Consider the following 17056-nt stretch of genomic DNA (forward strand, 5'->3'; position numbering starts at 1 on the left):
TTGAATCTTATGCAGCTGCCCAGGTGTATAGCTCAATATCTTCAGCCTTAAAATTCCACTATTACCCTCCCTCATTCCATTAGAGATCAGTTTCCAAGATTGTGTATTTTTTCTGGAGAAGGGGCTGAGCGATTCTGCAGAGATCAGCTTAATGTTCTACTGAGAGATACTTAAGATGTTTTCACTGGGAAAAATTAAGCTAGATTTTCAACAGAAAATGAAAGGTAATAGATCCAGTGGTGGGATTCAGCCAGTTCACACCATTTTGGGAGAACGGGTTGTTAAGTTTCTGAGCAGTTTGGTGAACTGGCTGTTGGAAGAAATCATTAGGGCAGACAACTGGTTTTTAAATTATTTGAATCTCACCACTGAATAGATCACAACTGATAAAATCAACAGTTCCTATCTGTACATCAGCCTTCTGGGAAAATCAGACTTTGGCCGGACCTGGAATAGATATTAGAATTACTGTTCAGTTTCTGCAATGTGCATCATTCATAAAGTCCTTGAATATGAAGGGGAGACTACTTTTGTCCTAATGTACACTTAAATGCAGGTAATTAGGATATATTTCATCCCAGGATAAGCCTGGGATCTGTGTGTACTCAGACTACAAGACAGAGGTCTTTTGGAGATCAATTTATTTCCTCGGTTCTTTTTTGAACTTGGGGACATTAAGTGTAAATTAAGCACTTGTTCCCTTGCTTAGAGATCAAATCCCATTCAAAAATAAAAATCAAAAACTCCAAAGCAATTTCAGTGGTAAGAATTTTTTTTTTACTCTCTTTCCATTTGACTTGCCCAGTGATCCTTGATCCTATGTGAGTCTTGCCAAAACTAAAGCTCTCAGAATATGTTTTACTACAATTCCCCTCGACATAGTGCAGAGTTGATGGGGCTTGTAATTAAACATATTAGTGGGTGAGAGAAGGCAGGCTGTCCTACACAGGCATACCCATAGGGGATATAAAAAAACTCAAGATGGCATGCATTTTGGTGGGTGGAATTGATAAAGACATAGGACAGGTTTGGCATTTATTCCAGTAAAATGCAGATTATGCCATCCCTGCACCCAAGATCTGCATTCCCGTCATGAAACGGAATTACTCTCCAGGGTCAATGTCAATAGAAATGTATTGCATACTTCTTGACAGTTACCACTTTACTGTCTATATCAGGAGTGTCAAACTGGTGGCACGTGGGCCAGATGCGTCACACGCAGGCCACGCCCATCCCAGTTCCACAAAGTGGGGAAAAGACGCGAAACATCATGTGATGGCAATGTGACACGGCAAGTTTGACAGCCATGCTATATTTGGTCTGTGAATTGGTACATAATACGGGTCAGATGGTGTTATGGTGAATATGACATATTTGCCGGATTTCAAGTATGGTGATTGATAAGGCTGATGTGCCTAGCCACGTGATTGATTCTTTCTTACTTCCTAGGCAAGTCGTTGCACCAATGATGACATAAAATTAGTGGTCTCTTTCCTGGATGATAGGGATAAAGAGACTAAAACTGAGACCCTTAATGTCCTCAAAGCCTTCAGTACCATCTGGAAGTTTCAAATCAAAATCCAGGTAAACATTTTTGGAAATGGTTCATGGATCCCAAATTTATCTCTAGGAATGATTTCTTGTAGTAATGATCTTATAGTTTTTATTTATTTATTTATAGATCATATATCATACATAATGTGTAACTGACATTAAGGAGGTTAGCAGCTGCCTAAACATTCATAAGGATTCTGACTTCAGCAAGCTTTCTACAGATGCTGTCTTTTTATCCTGTATTTGCTATTGACATGCTTTCCTTCCTTTTTGGATGTTTTTAGGCTTTTTTTTTTAAAGTATGTTTTGTATTTTACTTTCCAAATTGTATTTTAATTATTTTTTAATTATATTTTACTTATTTTTGTCAGTCGCTCTAGGGCATTATTAGAAAGGATGGGATAATAATTTTTAATGAATTAAATGAACACAGCTATTTAATGCTCTACTTTGTATATTTTCCCTTGTGGGAAAATGTGATCCATAGTAATTCAATATAGAAAGTGACACAGGGGGGTTACCATTGTCTAGCAAGCTACTGAGAGATTCCTTATTTCTTGCAAAGAGCTAATACAGTATAGACCATGATCATAGTTTTAGATGTATTTTCATATTTGAATAGAAAAACAGAATCAACATGGGTAGGCAAAAAAACAATGGAGCAGGAGTGACTTCCAACTTTCTGCATCTTCCCTATTGACTTTGCCTGTGGGAAGCTGGCAAGAAGGATCAGAAATTATGAATACATGGCCTCAGTTGACCATAATGATGCTACAGGGTGGCACAATTTTGCCAATGTAAGTAGTCTTAAAATCCTTGAAATCTCAATCCCATAGAATGGGTCCTGGATTTGGATGTATTCTTTAAATTAGCCATTTGAAATACCTTGATTCAAAAATTGTTGCCCCGTGATACACTGTTTTCCCCAATAGAAGGTTAAAGGTAAAGGTTCCCCTGCACATGCATGCACATGCATGCTGGTCATTTCTGACTCAAGAGAGTGGTGCTCATCTCTGTTTCAAAGCCAAAGAGCCAGCACTGTCTGAAGACATCTCCGTGGTCATGTGGTCAGCATGAATAAATGCCAAAGGTGTACAGAATGCTGTTACCTTCTCACCAAAGTGGTCTCTATTTTTCTACTTGCATTTTTACGTGCTTTTGAACGGTTATGTTGGTTATGTATATTTATATTTAAAGTCACAACCCCTGGTATGCCCAAATATGGGAGGAAGATCACACTTCCATTCTCTGTCCTTCGGCTCGTCACAAGAGACCATCCAGACAGAAACCCAATATTTTTACTGTTGCCTTTGTTATATTTTGTGTTTTTTTATTTGTGCTGATAAATAAATAAAGGGATCTATACTAGTCTCCCTTTATTTATTTATCAGCACAAATAAAAAACATGTGTGTGTGTGTGTGTGTGTGTGTGTGTGTGTGTGTTATATTTGTGCTGATAAATAATTTGGGCATACCAGGGGTTGTGACTTAAATATATATATATATATATATATATATATATATATATATATATGTATGTATGTATGTATGTATGTATGTATGTATGTATGTATGTATGTATGTATGTATCTATATCTATATCTATATCTATATCTATATCTATATCTATATCTATATCTATATCTATATCTATATCTATATCTATATCTATATCTATATCTATATCTATCTATCTATCTATCTATCTATCTATCTATATATATATATATATATATATATATAACAAATAGCTTGAAATAGATCTATACTAGTCTCCCTTTATTTATTTATCAGCATAAATATAACATATATATATATAGATAGATAGATAGATAGATATAGATAGATATAGATATAGATATAGATATAGATATAGATATAGATATAGATATAGATATAGATATAGATATAGATATAGATATAGATATAGATATAGATATAGATATAGATATAGATATAGATATAGATAGATAGATAGATATAGATATAGATATAGATATAGATATAGATATAGATATAGATATAGATATAGATATAGATATAGATATAGATATAGATATAGATATAGATATAGATATAGATATAGATATAGATATAGATATAGATATAGATATAGATATAGATATAGATATAGATATAGATATATAGATATATAGATATATATATGTGTGTGTTATATTTGTGCTGATAAATAATTTGGGCATACCAGGGGTTGTGACTTTAAATATATATATGTGTTTTTTATTTGTGCTGATAAATAAATAAAGGGAGACTAGTATAGATCTATTTCAAGCTATTTAGCTCTCATCAGCTAGCCATACCTTTACTGGGAATTGAGCCTGTGCTGTATTGCCTCTAAGGCAGATGTGTTAATCATTGAGCCACAGAGCTCGACTCATTATCAGCCAGCCAGGGAAGAAGGTATATATTTAGAGTCACAACCCCTGGTAAGCCCCAATTATGGGAGGAAGCTAACTGCTTCCATCATCTGTCAATCGGCTCATCACTATATATATATAGTGTTTTTTTTTTTATTTGTGCTGATAAATAAATAAAGGGAGACTATATATATATAATGTTGTACCCATGCATATATATATATGGGTACAACATAAGGAAAGTAGATGTAAATTGTAAACAGTGATTTGGAAAGGAGGATTAGAAATTTTTGTTACTAAGTTTATGGATGTTTAGCCAGAATAGGCCATAAGGATTCAGTGTTATTGGAGGATATTAGAAATAGCAAATGAAATGCCAGTATGTGGTTATGTTTTAAATCTTGATATATTTTATGATGATGGACGTTTAAACAATTATAGTCAAATGAAAATGGAGATATGATGATGGTAATATGTATAAATATATTTGAGTTAAAATACTTGAGTTAATATGAATTATGGTTGATGACTGTGGAAGAGATGCACAAAAGTCTTTTGTAACCAACTGATACACTTTCTACAGTATGTAAAGAAGGAGGATTCTTTGTGTTGTGTCTGTTTTGAAAATGTATTTATGTGTGTGTGTGTGTTTTCTGAGGTTTTTGTATGTAGGTAGGTCTTTGGCTTTAAGGTGTTGGACCAGGAAAGAAGTTGGTTCCTCTTTTCTGATTGTGTTCTTGTGTTCTTCAATGAGTGCACTTATTCTTCTGTTGGTTTGTCCGATGTATGTGGTGGGGCAGGTGGGGCATGGGATTTCATATACTCCTTGATTTTCTAACTCAATTTTGTCTTTGGGGTTTCTTAGGATGGTGGATATTTTTCGGTTTGTGCAGATTGCTGTCTTGATGTTGTGTTTGTGGAGGATTTTGCTGATTTTGTCTGTGGTGCCTTTTATGTATGGGAGGATGGCCACAGGACACGAAATTGACTTTAAAAAGACCAGAACTATCGCCAAAGCTGAACACTTTAACAACAGAATAATCAGAGAAGCCATTGAGATAGAAAAACGCCCACACAGCATGAACAAACGAGATGATACCTCCCGCTTACCAGCCATTTGGAAACCCGCCCTTATTGACAAACGAGTCCCTAACACGAGGAATGACACCAGACCCACACTCACGAGAGCCACACAGGATGTCACCACCACACATCCACACAGAAAGCAGACTCAAACCCACACTGATGATGAGGCACGACCAAGGACCAGAAGCCAGACTGCAGCTGCATCATTAGCCACTTCAAAACCCTCCATTCCATACATGAAGCAGACTGACACCCACCATGAAGACCTTACACGGCCACAAACACAAAGCCAAACCACAGCAACGCAGCTCACCAGCTCAAATCCCCTGGCAACTCAGACTAAGCCGAGCACAAAACCCTCAACCAATCAGAACACACCTCCACCCAATCAGAACACAGCCAAGCTCCCACCCAATCAGCTCCCACCCCCACTGGCAGTTAAAAGGAAGAAACAGCTGCGATCTCACATTGCTCCTGGAAGCACAAAACCGAGTAAAGCAGGCTGAAGATGACGAATGAGATTTTGTCGAAACGTTGCCAAGACACTTCCAATTTTACGCAGGAGAAAACCCAAATAACCAAAGACACACACACACACACACACACACAAACATATATATATATATATATATATATATATATATATATATATATATATATATATATATATATATATATATATATATATATATATATATATATATATATATATATATATATATATATATATATATATATATATATATCTGTCACTCTGTTATTCTGTGGGGTCTCAAATCAAAAAGAAAAGACACCCAGTTGCCATGAGTCAACTTCCAGACTTGCCTGGATGACTAGGAATCTTCATTAAAATATTGTGCACAGTGAGCATGGTCTTTACCTGTCTCTAAAGTCCCAGTTTTATAAACCTCACTAAAGAAACTTGGAAAAACCTTTAAAAAGCATCATTTTGGATTTTGAAATGTGCTGGGGCAGAAAAGTCAAAATAAGTCTCAAAATATGTAAGGATAATCAGTAGTTTTTCCTGTAGCAATATCTATTATTCTTTGGCAAAATAGAAGTGCAGCCCAAAAACAAAAGTTGATTTATTGACTCAAACTATCTATCTCTCTATTTCCTGGGCATTCTGTGTGGTTTATATAATAAAGATTACATGGTTGTAACTATTTCGGATGAATGGTTAGTAATTACCTTTACTTTTAGTTTGCTCCCAATACTTTTACTTTATATCCGTGATGGCGAACCTATAGCACACGTGCCACAGGTGGCACGTGGAGCCATTTCTGAGGACACACAAGGCATGGCCCTGTCAGCTCCAGCACACATGTACACGCTGGATTTTCAGCCTTGATTTTTGGCCATTTTTTGCCCTCCAGAGACTTCAGGTAGTCAGAAAATGGGCTGTGGCTGGCCCTCCCCAGTCTCCTAAAAAGCCTCTGAAGCCTGGGGAGGGCGAAAAAGGGACGTACCGGGCCCACTGGAAGTCAGAAAATGGGCCTTTTTTTGCCTCCGGAGGTCCTTGGGGAGGCAAGGCTGGCCATTTTTGCTCTCCACAGGCTCCAAGAAAGCCGTGTGCGCATGCACGAGCAGCGATGGCGATCATGTGAGCATGCACAGGAGGCACGATGATAGCGTGGGTACACATCGGTGGGTTTCAAAAATTTTTAGAACTCTTCTGTAGGTGTGGCCTGCTTTGTGGGAGTGGCTTGCCGGCCTTGTGACCAGGTGGGAGTAGCTTGCCAGCCATGTGACTGAGAGGAGTGGCTTGGCAGTCATGTGACTGGGTGGGCATGGCCAACTTATTAAATGTGTTGAAACTCACTTAACAATGCTCTTGCTTAGCAACCAAAATGTTGGCTCAGGAACTCTGGCATTGAAGTGTTCAAGTCTTAAAGCTGTCAAGTTACAAGACCCTTGCACTCCTAACCCTTTAGGAAAAACCCCAGGGGTATTCAAACTTGACAGCTTTAAGACTTGTGGACTTCAACTCCCAGAATTCCTCCTCTCACTCTTCATCTTGATGTGCGGACAGGCGGGGGAAGGGAGCTGGAACCTGTTCTAATGGCACTGTAGATTTGTGAAACTTCTTCTATAGAAGAGGTTAGAACTGGCAGGAACCCACCCCCAGTGCACATGTTTTTGGCACTTGAGGAGAAAAAGGTTTGCCACCACTGCTTTATATCATTCAGTGATTTGTTTCAAAACATAGAGGCAATTGTATTTCTATGCAGCAAGAATAAATGCTATGTGTAATTGGGATTTTGAATTATCTGCATATATGCTTAATTTTTTTTTCCTGTTTCCACTTGCCAATTTTTCTTTTTATAGAGTATAATAAACAAACATGAACATACACACACACACACACACACACACACACATACAAACATACCTACCTTAAAGGAATTCCAAACAGCCAATAAAATTTACAGCTCATTCATAACAAAAAAACTTGTGAATAAAAAACTTATGAAGCTTGTGAATAATAAAGTTATATTTAAATATAATCTGGGGGAAAAATAAGAGATCCACAAGGAAATGCAATACATTCATAAACAATCAATGAAAGAAAACCTCTTATGAATTGCTTATTTCTTGTTCTCTTACAAATGTAGAGTAATTGTAAGTCAGAACTACAATATAGTTATCCAATTTTAAATTTCCACTTATGTATATTAGATCAATATATTTGATGGATAAAATACTGTTCCTTTGAGGAAGGACATGCTTTTCATGTACAAGAAGGGAAGTTCAAAAGTAATGTTCCAAAGTATTACTTCACAGACAGAGTAGTGGAAGCTTGGAAACACCTTCCAGTGGAGGTAATGGGTCAATCATTTGTAACTAATTTAACCATGCTTGGGATAAACACATGCCCATCACCTGACAAAAAAAGAAAAAATTCAAAAGGGAGACTTGAAGGACCATTAGGTCTTTTTCTGGCACCAGTTTTCTATACTTTTCTTTCTCTATGAGTGAGTTACTCAATTTAGTAAGTATCTGCCTCCTTTTAGAGGTATATTTAATATATTTGGCTTTTACAACACAAGAGAAGCCATACTGGGCTGAAACTAAAAAGAAAAAGAAAAAAGTAAATATATACACACACCTTCACTAAATGTTTCCAAAAATCAAAATAAAAAGGGAACAAATTGTTTTGGGGAGGCTGACACCCGTTTTTAAAAGCTAAAACAAAAATCTTGTTCCATTGAAATTACATTTAAATTGTCAATGAAAATACATTCTTTCAGCTGCCAGTAGAAGGCGCTATGATCAAGGAGTATTGATTCTTTTTTCTTTTTTTTTTAATTCACAAATTTTAAATTAAAGCCAGTGTGCTGGCTAGGGAATTTTGGAAGTGGAACATCTTAAAGTTGCTAAAGTTGAAAAAGTATCTAAAGAATACTTTAGAGATGTATCTTTAAAAGTCAAAAGTCAACTACTGACATTGCGTCTCAAAGATAGATGGATTATCAATTCTTCTTATGTATCTTTCTTCACAGGAATATGTCCCCCAAATCATCGAGACTGTGACGAGCAACTGGGACAACAATCTGCAAATTGCTGGTTTGAAGCTGCTGAATGCATTGCATATACCAGATCACACGCACACGTTATTGAGAACGCAGATTACAAACTTTATGGACATTCTGCTCACAGCAAACACTTCGACCAAGGTACACAACACACAGGCACTTTCTTCTCTTGCAATAAGCTCAGGAGTTTTAGACTGGCTAAGCTCGGAGCAGAGCAAAAATAGAGCTTTATGTCTATAAAGAGATGTAATAATATCCAACATCTTTCCTCTAAATGCATCATTAATTGCAGTCATTCAGATTCTGATTTACTCTAATACCCTGACTCAGTTCTGAATCTAATTTCTGAACCAGCTTCCAGCCCTATAAGCCACCTTATGTGGGTCATTAAGTATATTCGGTCCACACTAAATAACGTTTTCCCCTCATCTTTCAAAAATTGTTGGTATTCTTTCTACACCTTGGGATATCCCAGTGATGGCTAACCTTTTACAGACGGAGTGCCCAAAGCATGTGCATGCGCGCAAATGCGTACGTGCATGCCCAACCCCCCAAAATGCGTGTGAGGACCCTGCACATGCACCCCATCCCATGCGCATGCATGTGTGGCCCATCTGCATATGCCCCTCTCCGTGCATGCTTGGTCTCCAAGCATGGGCCCTGCCCCTGTGCATGCACCCCCTGCATGTGTCCCACTCCTGCACATGCCCCTCCTCCATGTGCCCTGCCCCCTGTGCACATGCACATGGCCCCCCAAATCTGCCCCACTTCCCAGGCATGTGCACATGGCCCCTGCACGTGCCCTGCCCCTGCACATGCGTGGCAGAGACCCGAAGACCAGCTGGCCAGAGGGAAGCGCATGCACAAGCATAGCAGAGCTGAACTGGGGTTACAGTATGCATGCCCACAGAGAGGGCACTATGTGCCTCCTGTGGCACACATGTCATAGGTTAGCCACCATGGGGATATCCTATCCTTTGCTGTTGGCTTGCTCCCATTCATTGATGTTGCCCTTTTGACTGAATGAAAATGATCATGTCCTAATATTAGAAATAGAACAAAAAAGTTGGACCCAGAGTATAATGTTGATCAGCCTTTATTCAGGCTTTTCCAGAGCACACCATTCTGTGCCCCAACTGCTGTTAGCTGTTCATGAGCACTAATACTCAGCCACCATTGGAGTGTGCTGTTGTAGGTGTAACTGTATGTGTGTTTTAACATCTGCCAAAATAAGAATCCTGGAGCCTGCTAAGCTCTCTCTGTGTTGGGTAAGTGGTGTCAGTTTGGTTACATCGACAACCTCAACATCAAAAATGCAGAGAATAATTATTAGAACTCATGCTGCCTGTCACTTCACTTATCAAACCAGCTTTGCGTAAGTGCTGTCAAGACTGGAAAGCTTTACATGGAATCCTTAACCAGTCTGATTCATGACTACAGTTTGCAACTGGTAAATCTGTCACAGATGCTCTGGAGGCCTGCACAATCAGCATCTATTGATAGAAGTGTTCTTCTCCTCATGCTTGTTCCCTCTAATATAGACAGGCAGGAGAGGCAGAGTAAAAATTGGAAGGGGGAAAAGCTGTTTTTCAGCAGAATAGATTTCTCCTTCTCCTGTGTTTGATTTTTTTTTTTTTTACCTGAGTGGTCTTGGACTAAAAATAAACTTCCATCTTTAATTTCTCCTTCCCCGACAAGCAAATGAATAGAGGATATCAATCAATTTGCTTGCATAGGGGAGAGTTGATGCACTGAGCATTGCAGAGTGACTTTTCAGGAACTCAGTGTCTCTGGATGCCGGACTATTTTCCCTCAAGCCATCACTGAAAGGATATGAAGTCTGTCCTCTTTATCAGGGACGTGCAGTCACTAGAGGCAAGGGAGGCAGAGCCTCACCAGTCTCCTCAGGAAAAAGAAAGAAATTTAAATATATTTTTTAATAATTAAAGCCAAGATAGTTGCAACCAGATTCCAGGTCACAGTGGCTTGGGTCTGCTTAGTGTTAACCAAAGCAGGAGGCGAGAGAACTCGGGGCCTCTTTTCCATAAGATTTAAGATTTAAGATAAGGAATTTTTCGCCTTCTAAAAGTTAAGAAAGAGTTAAAAGGCAAAAAAGTTCAGATGCAAAAGAGGCACTAATTCTCCCGCCTCCTGATCTGGAAGCAGCGAATCATGTCTTCTTGAGCACGCTTACGTTGGGCGGGTTATTTCGGAGGGTGTGCGTCAGAGGAGAGAGGAGTGGGGGAGAAGGAGGAGGCTCGCTCTTTGCTGCAGACCTGGGCGCTTGGCAGCTCCCGCGATGCAAAGTGCCCCCCCCGCTGCCCTGGCCTGCTTCTCCAGGCTCCACCGCTGGAAGTCCAAGATCGCCTCTGGGGGAAGGCTGGGTGAGAAGCGGAGCGAAGCTTCTCCGCGGCCTCCCGGCGCTACGCAGAGGCTCTCGCAGGGCTGCGTGCCAGCGGCCAGCGGCCCAGAGTGGCCCCGGCTGTGAGACAAGGCAGTGCTTAAAGCAGCTGCTGCCTTGTCTCGCAGCCGGGGCCGCTCCGGGCCGCCGGCCGCTGGCACGCGCTCCTGCAAGAGCCTCTGCGCAGCGCCGGGAGGCCGCGGAGAAGCTTCGCTCCGCTTCTCACCCAGCCTTCCCCCAGAGGTGATCCGGGACTTCCAGCGGCAGAGCCTGGAGAAGCAGGCCGGGGCAGCGGGCGGGCAGCAGCATTGGGGACTGCGGGGCACTTTGCACCGCGGGAGCCACCAAGCGCCTTTGCTGCAGACCCGGGCACTTGGCTGCTCCCACGATGCAAATTCCCCGCCCCCCCCCACCGAGGCCGACCCCTGCCCTGCTAAGCTGCTTCGCAAAAGGATGCCCAGCTGAGCCTCACCAGGTATAAACCTCACCGCACGTCACTGCTCTTTATGGTTATTTTGACTTATAATAGTTGGATGACTCTAGATCAGGGGTGTCAAACTCGATTTCATTGAAGGCTGCATCAGGTTGTGGGATCACCTTGGGGGTGGTCAGCCTAACGTCACTTGTGTGGTGGCGCCTGTGGTAGCCCAAGTGCTCTGCCAGTGAAAATGGGCTCCCGAACTCCATTTTTGGCTATAACAGTCTCCTGCAACCCTCTGCAGTGAAAATGGAGCTCAGAAGCTGCATGTGACCCTCCCAAGCAGTGGTGTATTAACCATTAAGCAGACTAAGCATGTGCTTAGGGCACCAGGCCCAAAGGGGGCACCACAAAGTTGAGAAAGAAAAAAACAACAATGAAGATTTGTACAGTATATAAAAAGGAGGGGGGCACCAAGATTTGTCAATGCTTAGGGCACCAATGAGCCTTAATCCGCCACTGCTCCCAGGTTTTGGTTTTGCTGGCAGAGGCACTACAGACCGGTCCTTCGCTGTTTCCGGGGCGGCTCTGCAGGCCAGATCTAAGCACCTGCAGGCCGGATCCAGCCCCCAATCCTTGAGTTTGACACCCGTGCTCTAGATTGATGCAATAAAGCCCTTATGGGGAGATGACCAGGAACAGCAACAAATATTGCAGCAGTGCTTCTTTATTTGCTAGAGAGCTTTAGTTGTAAAGGAAGCTAGACTGGTCTTGTTTCTACATGGCAGTTTCTAAAATGGATCTTATTGCCTGTTTGATCAGATACAAGTTCTCAAATTTCTTGGCTCACTCATGGAGAAGGAAGACTTGCTATATGACATCATGAATTGCCAGGTAAGAAGTCTATGTTGGGGTGGGAGGAAGCAGTAGGACATAGCAGGAATTGCCAGGATCACGAAGAGATGATCTGGTTTGGGTTTCACTTCTTCATAATCTTTTTTCTATTTAGAATATGGCTTTGTTACATTAGCCAGGAGACTACAGTATTAATGCAGAATAGTAGTTTGGCTGCCTGCTTATTAGCTCTATTAGGTTCATGCTTGTGCAGTTCCCAAGGTGCACCAAAGACATATGGCTCTTCCTGCACCTAAGACCCCCTTCCTCCACCAGAGCCACCTCATAAATAGACATTGCAACTGGGAAGGTCCAAAGCCAGCAGGAATTTGACTGCCTGCATCAAGCATCAGCTTATCTCCCACTGAAGTGGCACCTACTTATGTACTCACATAGAACATGCTTTCAAACTGCAAGGTGGGTAGAAGTTGAGGCAAGGAATGGGAGTTTACCCTGCCATGCAGTGCTAGGACTTGAACCACTGGAGCAGAGACCATCCCCCAGCGTCCTTGAGCCACTGAGCCACAGCATCTCTTGCTTCTTCTTAGGATCTGAGTACATAGCAGCAACTTATGAAAGCTTGACTTCCTACATTCTAGGATAGTTTAAAGCCTTGTTTGATCACTGAAATCAGCCAGAACGCCTTCTGATCGGTGGCAAATCAAAATAGTTGCCAAATAAAAGTCAAATCATAAGCAGAAGAAATAAGAATGCCAATTTGTCACATCACATAGTTAAGCACTGCTAATCTGTTTTCCTAGTCTCTTGAGCCTGGTCAATGTTGTCCTTGGGGTGTGATAATGCCTAGGAATACTTCTAGAACCAACCTTGCATAACTCATAGTTTCAACCTTTCCATATTTTGGGGTGTGTGATGGATTAGGCATCGGGTTCAAGACTTGCATCAGTTGCTTTAGCCCAGTTTTATTGCATTTGGTCAGTCACAAACAGCGTTGGTTAAATCACAGGCAACTGATCTAAACACACAGTTAACAAGATTGAGATTTTAGTGAGCAGATTCAAACGCCAATATAAAGCTATGTTTTTAGAGACCTAGATATTGCTTATGGAGAACATCCAGATCCTGCAGAATCTGTCTCAGCTGTTCTTCAAATCTGAATCTGACTGTCGACATTCTCTGGGTTCTAATGCAGGAAGATAGGCACATTCGAGCACTTAGCTGTCATATTCTTGCACCGGGCTTGATCCAGCCTTGTCCCTGTTACTCATCATCAGTGGTGGGATTCAGCCAGTTCGCACCTATTTGGGAGAACCGGTTCTTAATTTTCTAAGCAGTTCGGAGAACTGGTTGTTGGAAGAAATCTCATTTTGTTCCCCCCTTCCTCACTTTACCGAGCAAATCCTGTAAAGAAGGCAGGAAGGAAACAGTCTGGTGTTGTTCCTAGCCTAATCTTTATTACCCTGCTTACAGAAACTGCCTCTCCAGTTAACCCTTGTTACATTGTAACAGCTAAGGCGAAGCACCCATTGACCTGAGTGATGTTGAGTTGGCCACGCCCACCCAGTCACATGACTACTGATCCCCGCCTACCCAGCTGGTCATCAGGGCAGAGAACCAGTTGTTAAATTATTTGAATCCCACCACTGCTGCTCATGAATATGCAAGCGCCTTCTAGCCCCAAACCAGAAATAGCTCTTTTTCTTCAACTTTCTCTGAGATAATGTAGAGTAGAGCAATACAAAGATAACCTTGACAAAGAGTTGTTAGGAGAGCCATTAAGAGAAAGTAACTGACAACACAGCCCTGGGAAAGGAAAAAGCAGGAGGGGGAATTCAAAACAATGCTATGTTGATTATGTTTGGTTTAATGATGAGCGGAGGAAAGCTCTGGCAGGCTTTCGAGTTAATGTTATTATACCATACAACAGTTCAGTTGTATTCTTGAAATCCTTGTCATGTGGTATCCTGATCTGGTCTACATCAAAGGATGGAGAGATTATGCATGATGACACTTCACAGTGGAGAAGCTGCCCATCCACTTCTCTTGGATAACAGGCTGAACTAGTATGCAGAGAACTTGGTCACAGTCTTTTTTCGTTTAATGACATTCAGGGCACTTTTAATTCAATTATGAAGTTAAAATTATATACAGCCCCAATTTATACAAGTTGATACCTTATTTTCCCTCCCTTTTTTGTAATAACATGCTGTGTCTAGATTGAGAATGGGGGAGTTAGTGTTAGTGGGTTAGTGTTATTTTTTATTCCTTGAGCTGAGGAGGAGAGAGGAAAGAATGAGGAGGAAGACTCTGAACTGAAGTATTATGAATGAAGTGTTTTTCATCTCTTCCTCCAAGGCACCCGCTGACTTCCTGAACCTCTTCCAGTCATCTCAACCTGGGAATCTGCTTTATGAGATGTTAGTATTTTTGGAACGACTTAGTGAAGGGCGCCAGTCTCCACAGTACCAGTCAATGCAGTGGGACTATAACAAAAACTCCCTCCATGAAATCATCTTTGGTGACAATTCCCGTCTTTCTGAGCGCTTGCTGGCTCTCATTGTTCATCTTGAAGAAGATGTGCAGACTCAGGCTTGCAAAGTGATCCTCAGCCTGAAGATTAACAAGGAAGAAAGCAGGATCAGTAATGGGCATAGTCTGGGGTCTGAGATTAGTGCTTACCCTCTTGAATCCACCAGAAAAAGCCAGATTGCCAATGGCTCCCTTTTTAACCTGTCTTCAGTCCCAACCACTGAGTCTTCCTCTAATGCTCCTCAGAGTGAAAAAGGTGGCAGCTTTTACCCTCCCTCGAGCACCAATGGGACTAGTGGCAGCTTTCACCTTCCCCAGGACACCAATGAGACTAGTGGCAGCTTTCACCTTCCTCAGGGGTCTGAGATTAGTGCTTACCCTCTTGAATCCACCAGAAAAAGCCAGATTGCCAATGGCTCTCTTTTTAACCTGTCTTCAGTCCCAACCACTGAGTCTTCCTCTAATGCTCCTCAGAGTGAAAAAGGTGGCAGCTTTTACCCTCCCTCGAGCACCAATGGGACTAGTGGCAGCTTTCACCCTCCCCAGGACACCAATGGGACTAGTGGCAGCTTTCACCCACTCTTGGGCACTAATGAGACTAATGGCAGCTTTCAACCTCTCTTGGGCACTAATGAGACTAATGGCAGCTTTCAACCTCTCTTGGGCACTAATGAGACTAGTGGCAGCTTTCACCCTCTCTTGGGCACCAATGAGACTAATGGCAGCTTTCAACCTCTCTTGGGCACTAATGAGACTAATGGCAGCTTTCACCCTCTCTTGGGCACCAATGAGACTAATGGCAGCTTTCAACCTCTCTTGGGCACTAATGAGACTAATGGCAGCTTTCACCCTCTCTTGGGCACCAATGAGACTAGTGGCAGCTTTCACCCTCTCTTGGGCACCAATGAGACTGGCCATAGCTTTTATCCCCTTGAGAGAGCCGATCATAGCTTTCAGCCCCTTCCAAATATCTCTGTGGAGGGCAGTGAGCCTGTCCTGGAGGAACCCATGGATAGTTTTCACACTCCCCCAATTGAAAGTGACAACAGCATTTGAAGGGGGAAGTTGTACATAGGAAAAAAGAGACTAATAAAATGGGTTGGCAAACAGAGGAAAATGCCTTTCTGTCTCTCTACAAAAAGAAAAAAAAAATGACAAAAGAGATTGATATTCCTGCCTCTCCCAGGCCTGTGTGCTTTCTGCAGTACAAAAACTCTGAACTTGCACCCTTCTAGCTGGAGATTCCACCACAAGTAATAACCATATCCTGCCTATCATGGATTGGAGCATTGTAAACAGCCTTTCAACGATTTCACTCCAAAGCTACATTCGTGTATTACAACTTGCTAACGTTGGTTTGGCTTAGCACAGTGATGGCAAACCTTCTCCAGGCCAAGTGCCCAAAGTATGGGTGTGCGTGTGGGTGTGCGTGTACGAATGCGCGTGTGTGTGGCTGAACCCCCAAAGTGCAATGTGCACACCCATGCATGGTCCCCGCCCCAACGCATACACCTGCAACCCCGTACATGTGCGTGAACCCCTCGCACATGCCTCATGCATGTGCATGTGACACCCCCTGCGCATCCTGCCCCCCGCATACGCAGCCAAGACCGAAGGCCAACTGGCCCGCAAGAGGTGCATGTGCATGCGTGTCAGAGCTGAACTGGGGCGATGGCTCACTTGCCATCAGAGAGGCACTGCGTACCACCTCTGGCACGCATGCCATAGGTTTGCCATCGTGGGCATATCATAGCAAAGTTAATTGGGCAAATGCCCTCCCCTTTCAAACTGTTTAAAATTGCTTAAAAATTAAACTATTGGCAACCTTTTGGAACACACACACACACACACACACACACACACACACACACACACAAACACACACAATGTTATCCAACTCGCACAAATCTTTCTTTCAAATAAAATCTGACTAAATTTCCCAGGTCTTCTCTCATATGTATTTTCACAGCCTAATCTAGGAATTCAGTAGCTGCCGAACCTGTTTACGAAGCAGTATGTTTTCACCAGGGATGCAAGGCAGTAATTGTGTCTGAGTCAGTCCAAGAGATAAAACTCCACAAGTCACATTCCCAAAGATAATTGGTTCCAGCTGTAAATGTTCTCAGGAATTCAGACAAAACAAGCAACCCATTGCTTCAATGGATGACCTTCCGAAGTCTGAGTGGACTTTGACAACCAGGTTTCCTTTATTCTCTAGCCAGGGACAGTTGAAGCTGATTTTGGTGTATACCTGGTGTATGTTTTCAGACTTCCAAAGCTTCAGCCTTCCTTGGATGCC

General features: G+C 41.9%; 1 protein-coding gene across 3 annotated transcripts in view; it reads left to right on the plus strand.

Moving 5' to 3' along the window:
* Positions 1-16776, plus strand: part of LOC106539161 (uncharacterized) — a 75378-nt gene extending 58602 nt beyond the window's left edge. For all 3 annotated transcript variants that reach the window (XM_087719903.1, XM_087719904.1, XM_087719902.1), the window contains exons 3-6: positions 1450-1584; positions 8522-8695; positions 12196-12267; positions 14584-16776. In XM_087719903.1, coding sequence (XP_087576029.1) covers positions 1450-1584; positions 8522-8695; positions 12196-12267; positions 14584-15813 — 1611 coding nt within the window. In that variant the 3' untranslated portion in view covers positions 15814-16776. The remainder of the gene's footprint in view (positions 1-1449; positions 1585-8521; positions 8696-12195; positions 12268-14583) is intronic.
* Positions 16777-17056: the final 280 nt, after the last annotated feature.

Source organism: Thamnophis sirtalis, unplaced genomic scaffold (assembly GCF_051295495.1).
Source record: "Thamnophis sirtalis isolate CommonGarterSnake01/CBP01778 unplaced genomic scaffold, rThaSir2_p1.2 scaffold_7, whole genome shotgun sequence".
In the NCBI taxonomy this organism is placed as follows: domain Eukaryota; kingdom Metazoa; phylum Chordata; class Lepidosauria; order Squamata; family Natricidae; genus Thamnophis; species Thamnophis sirtalis.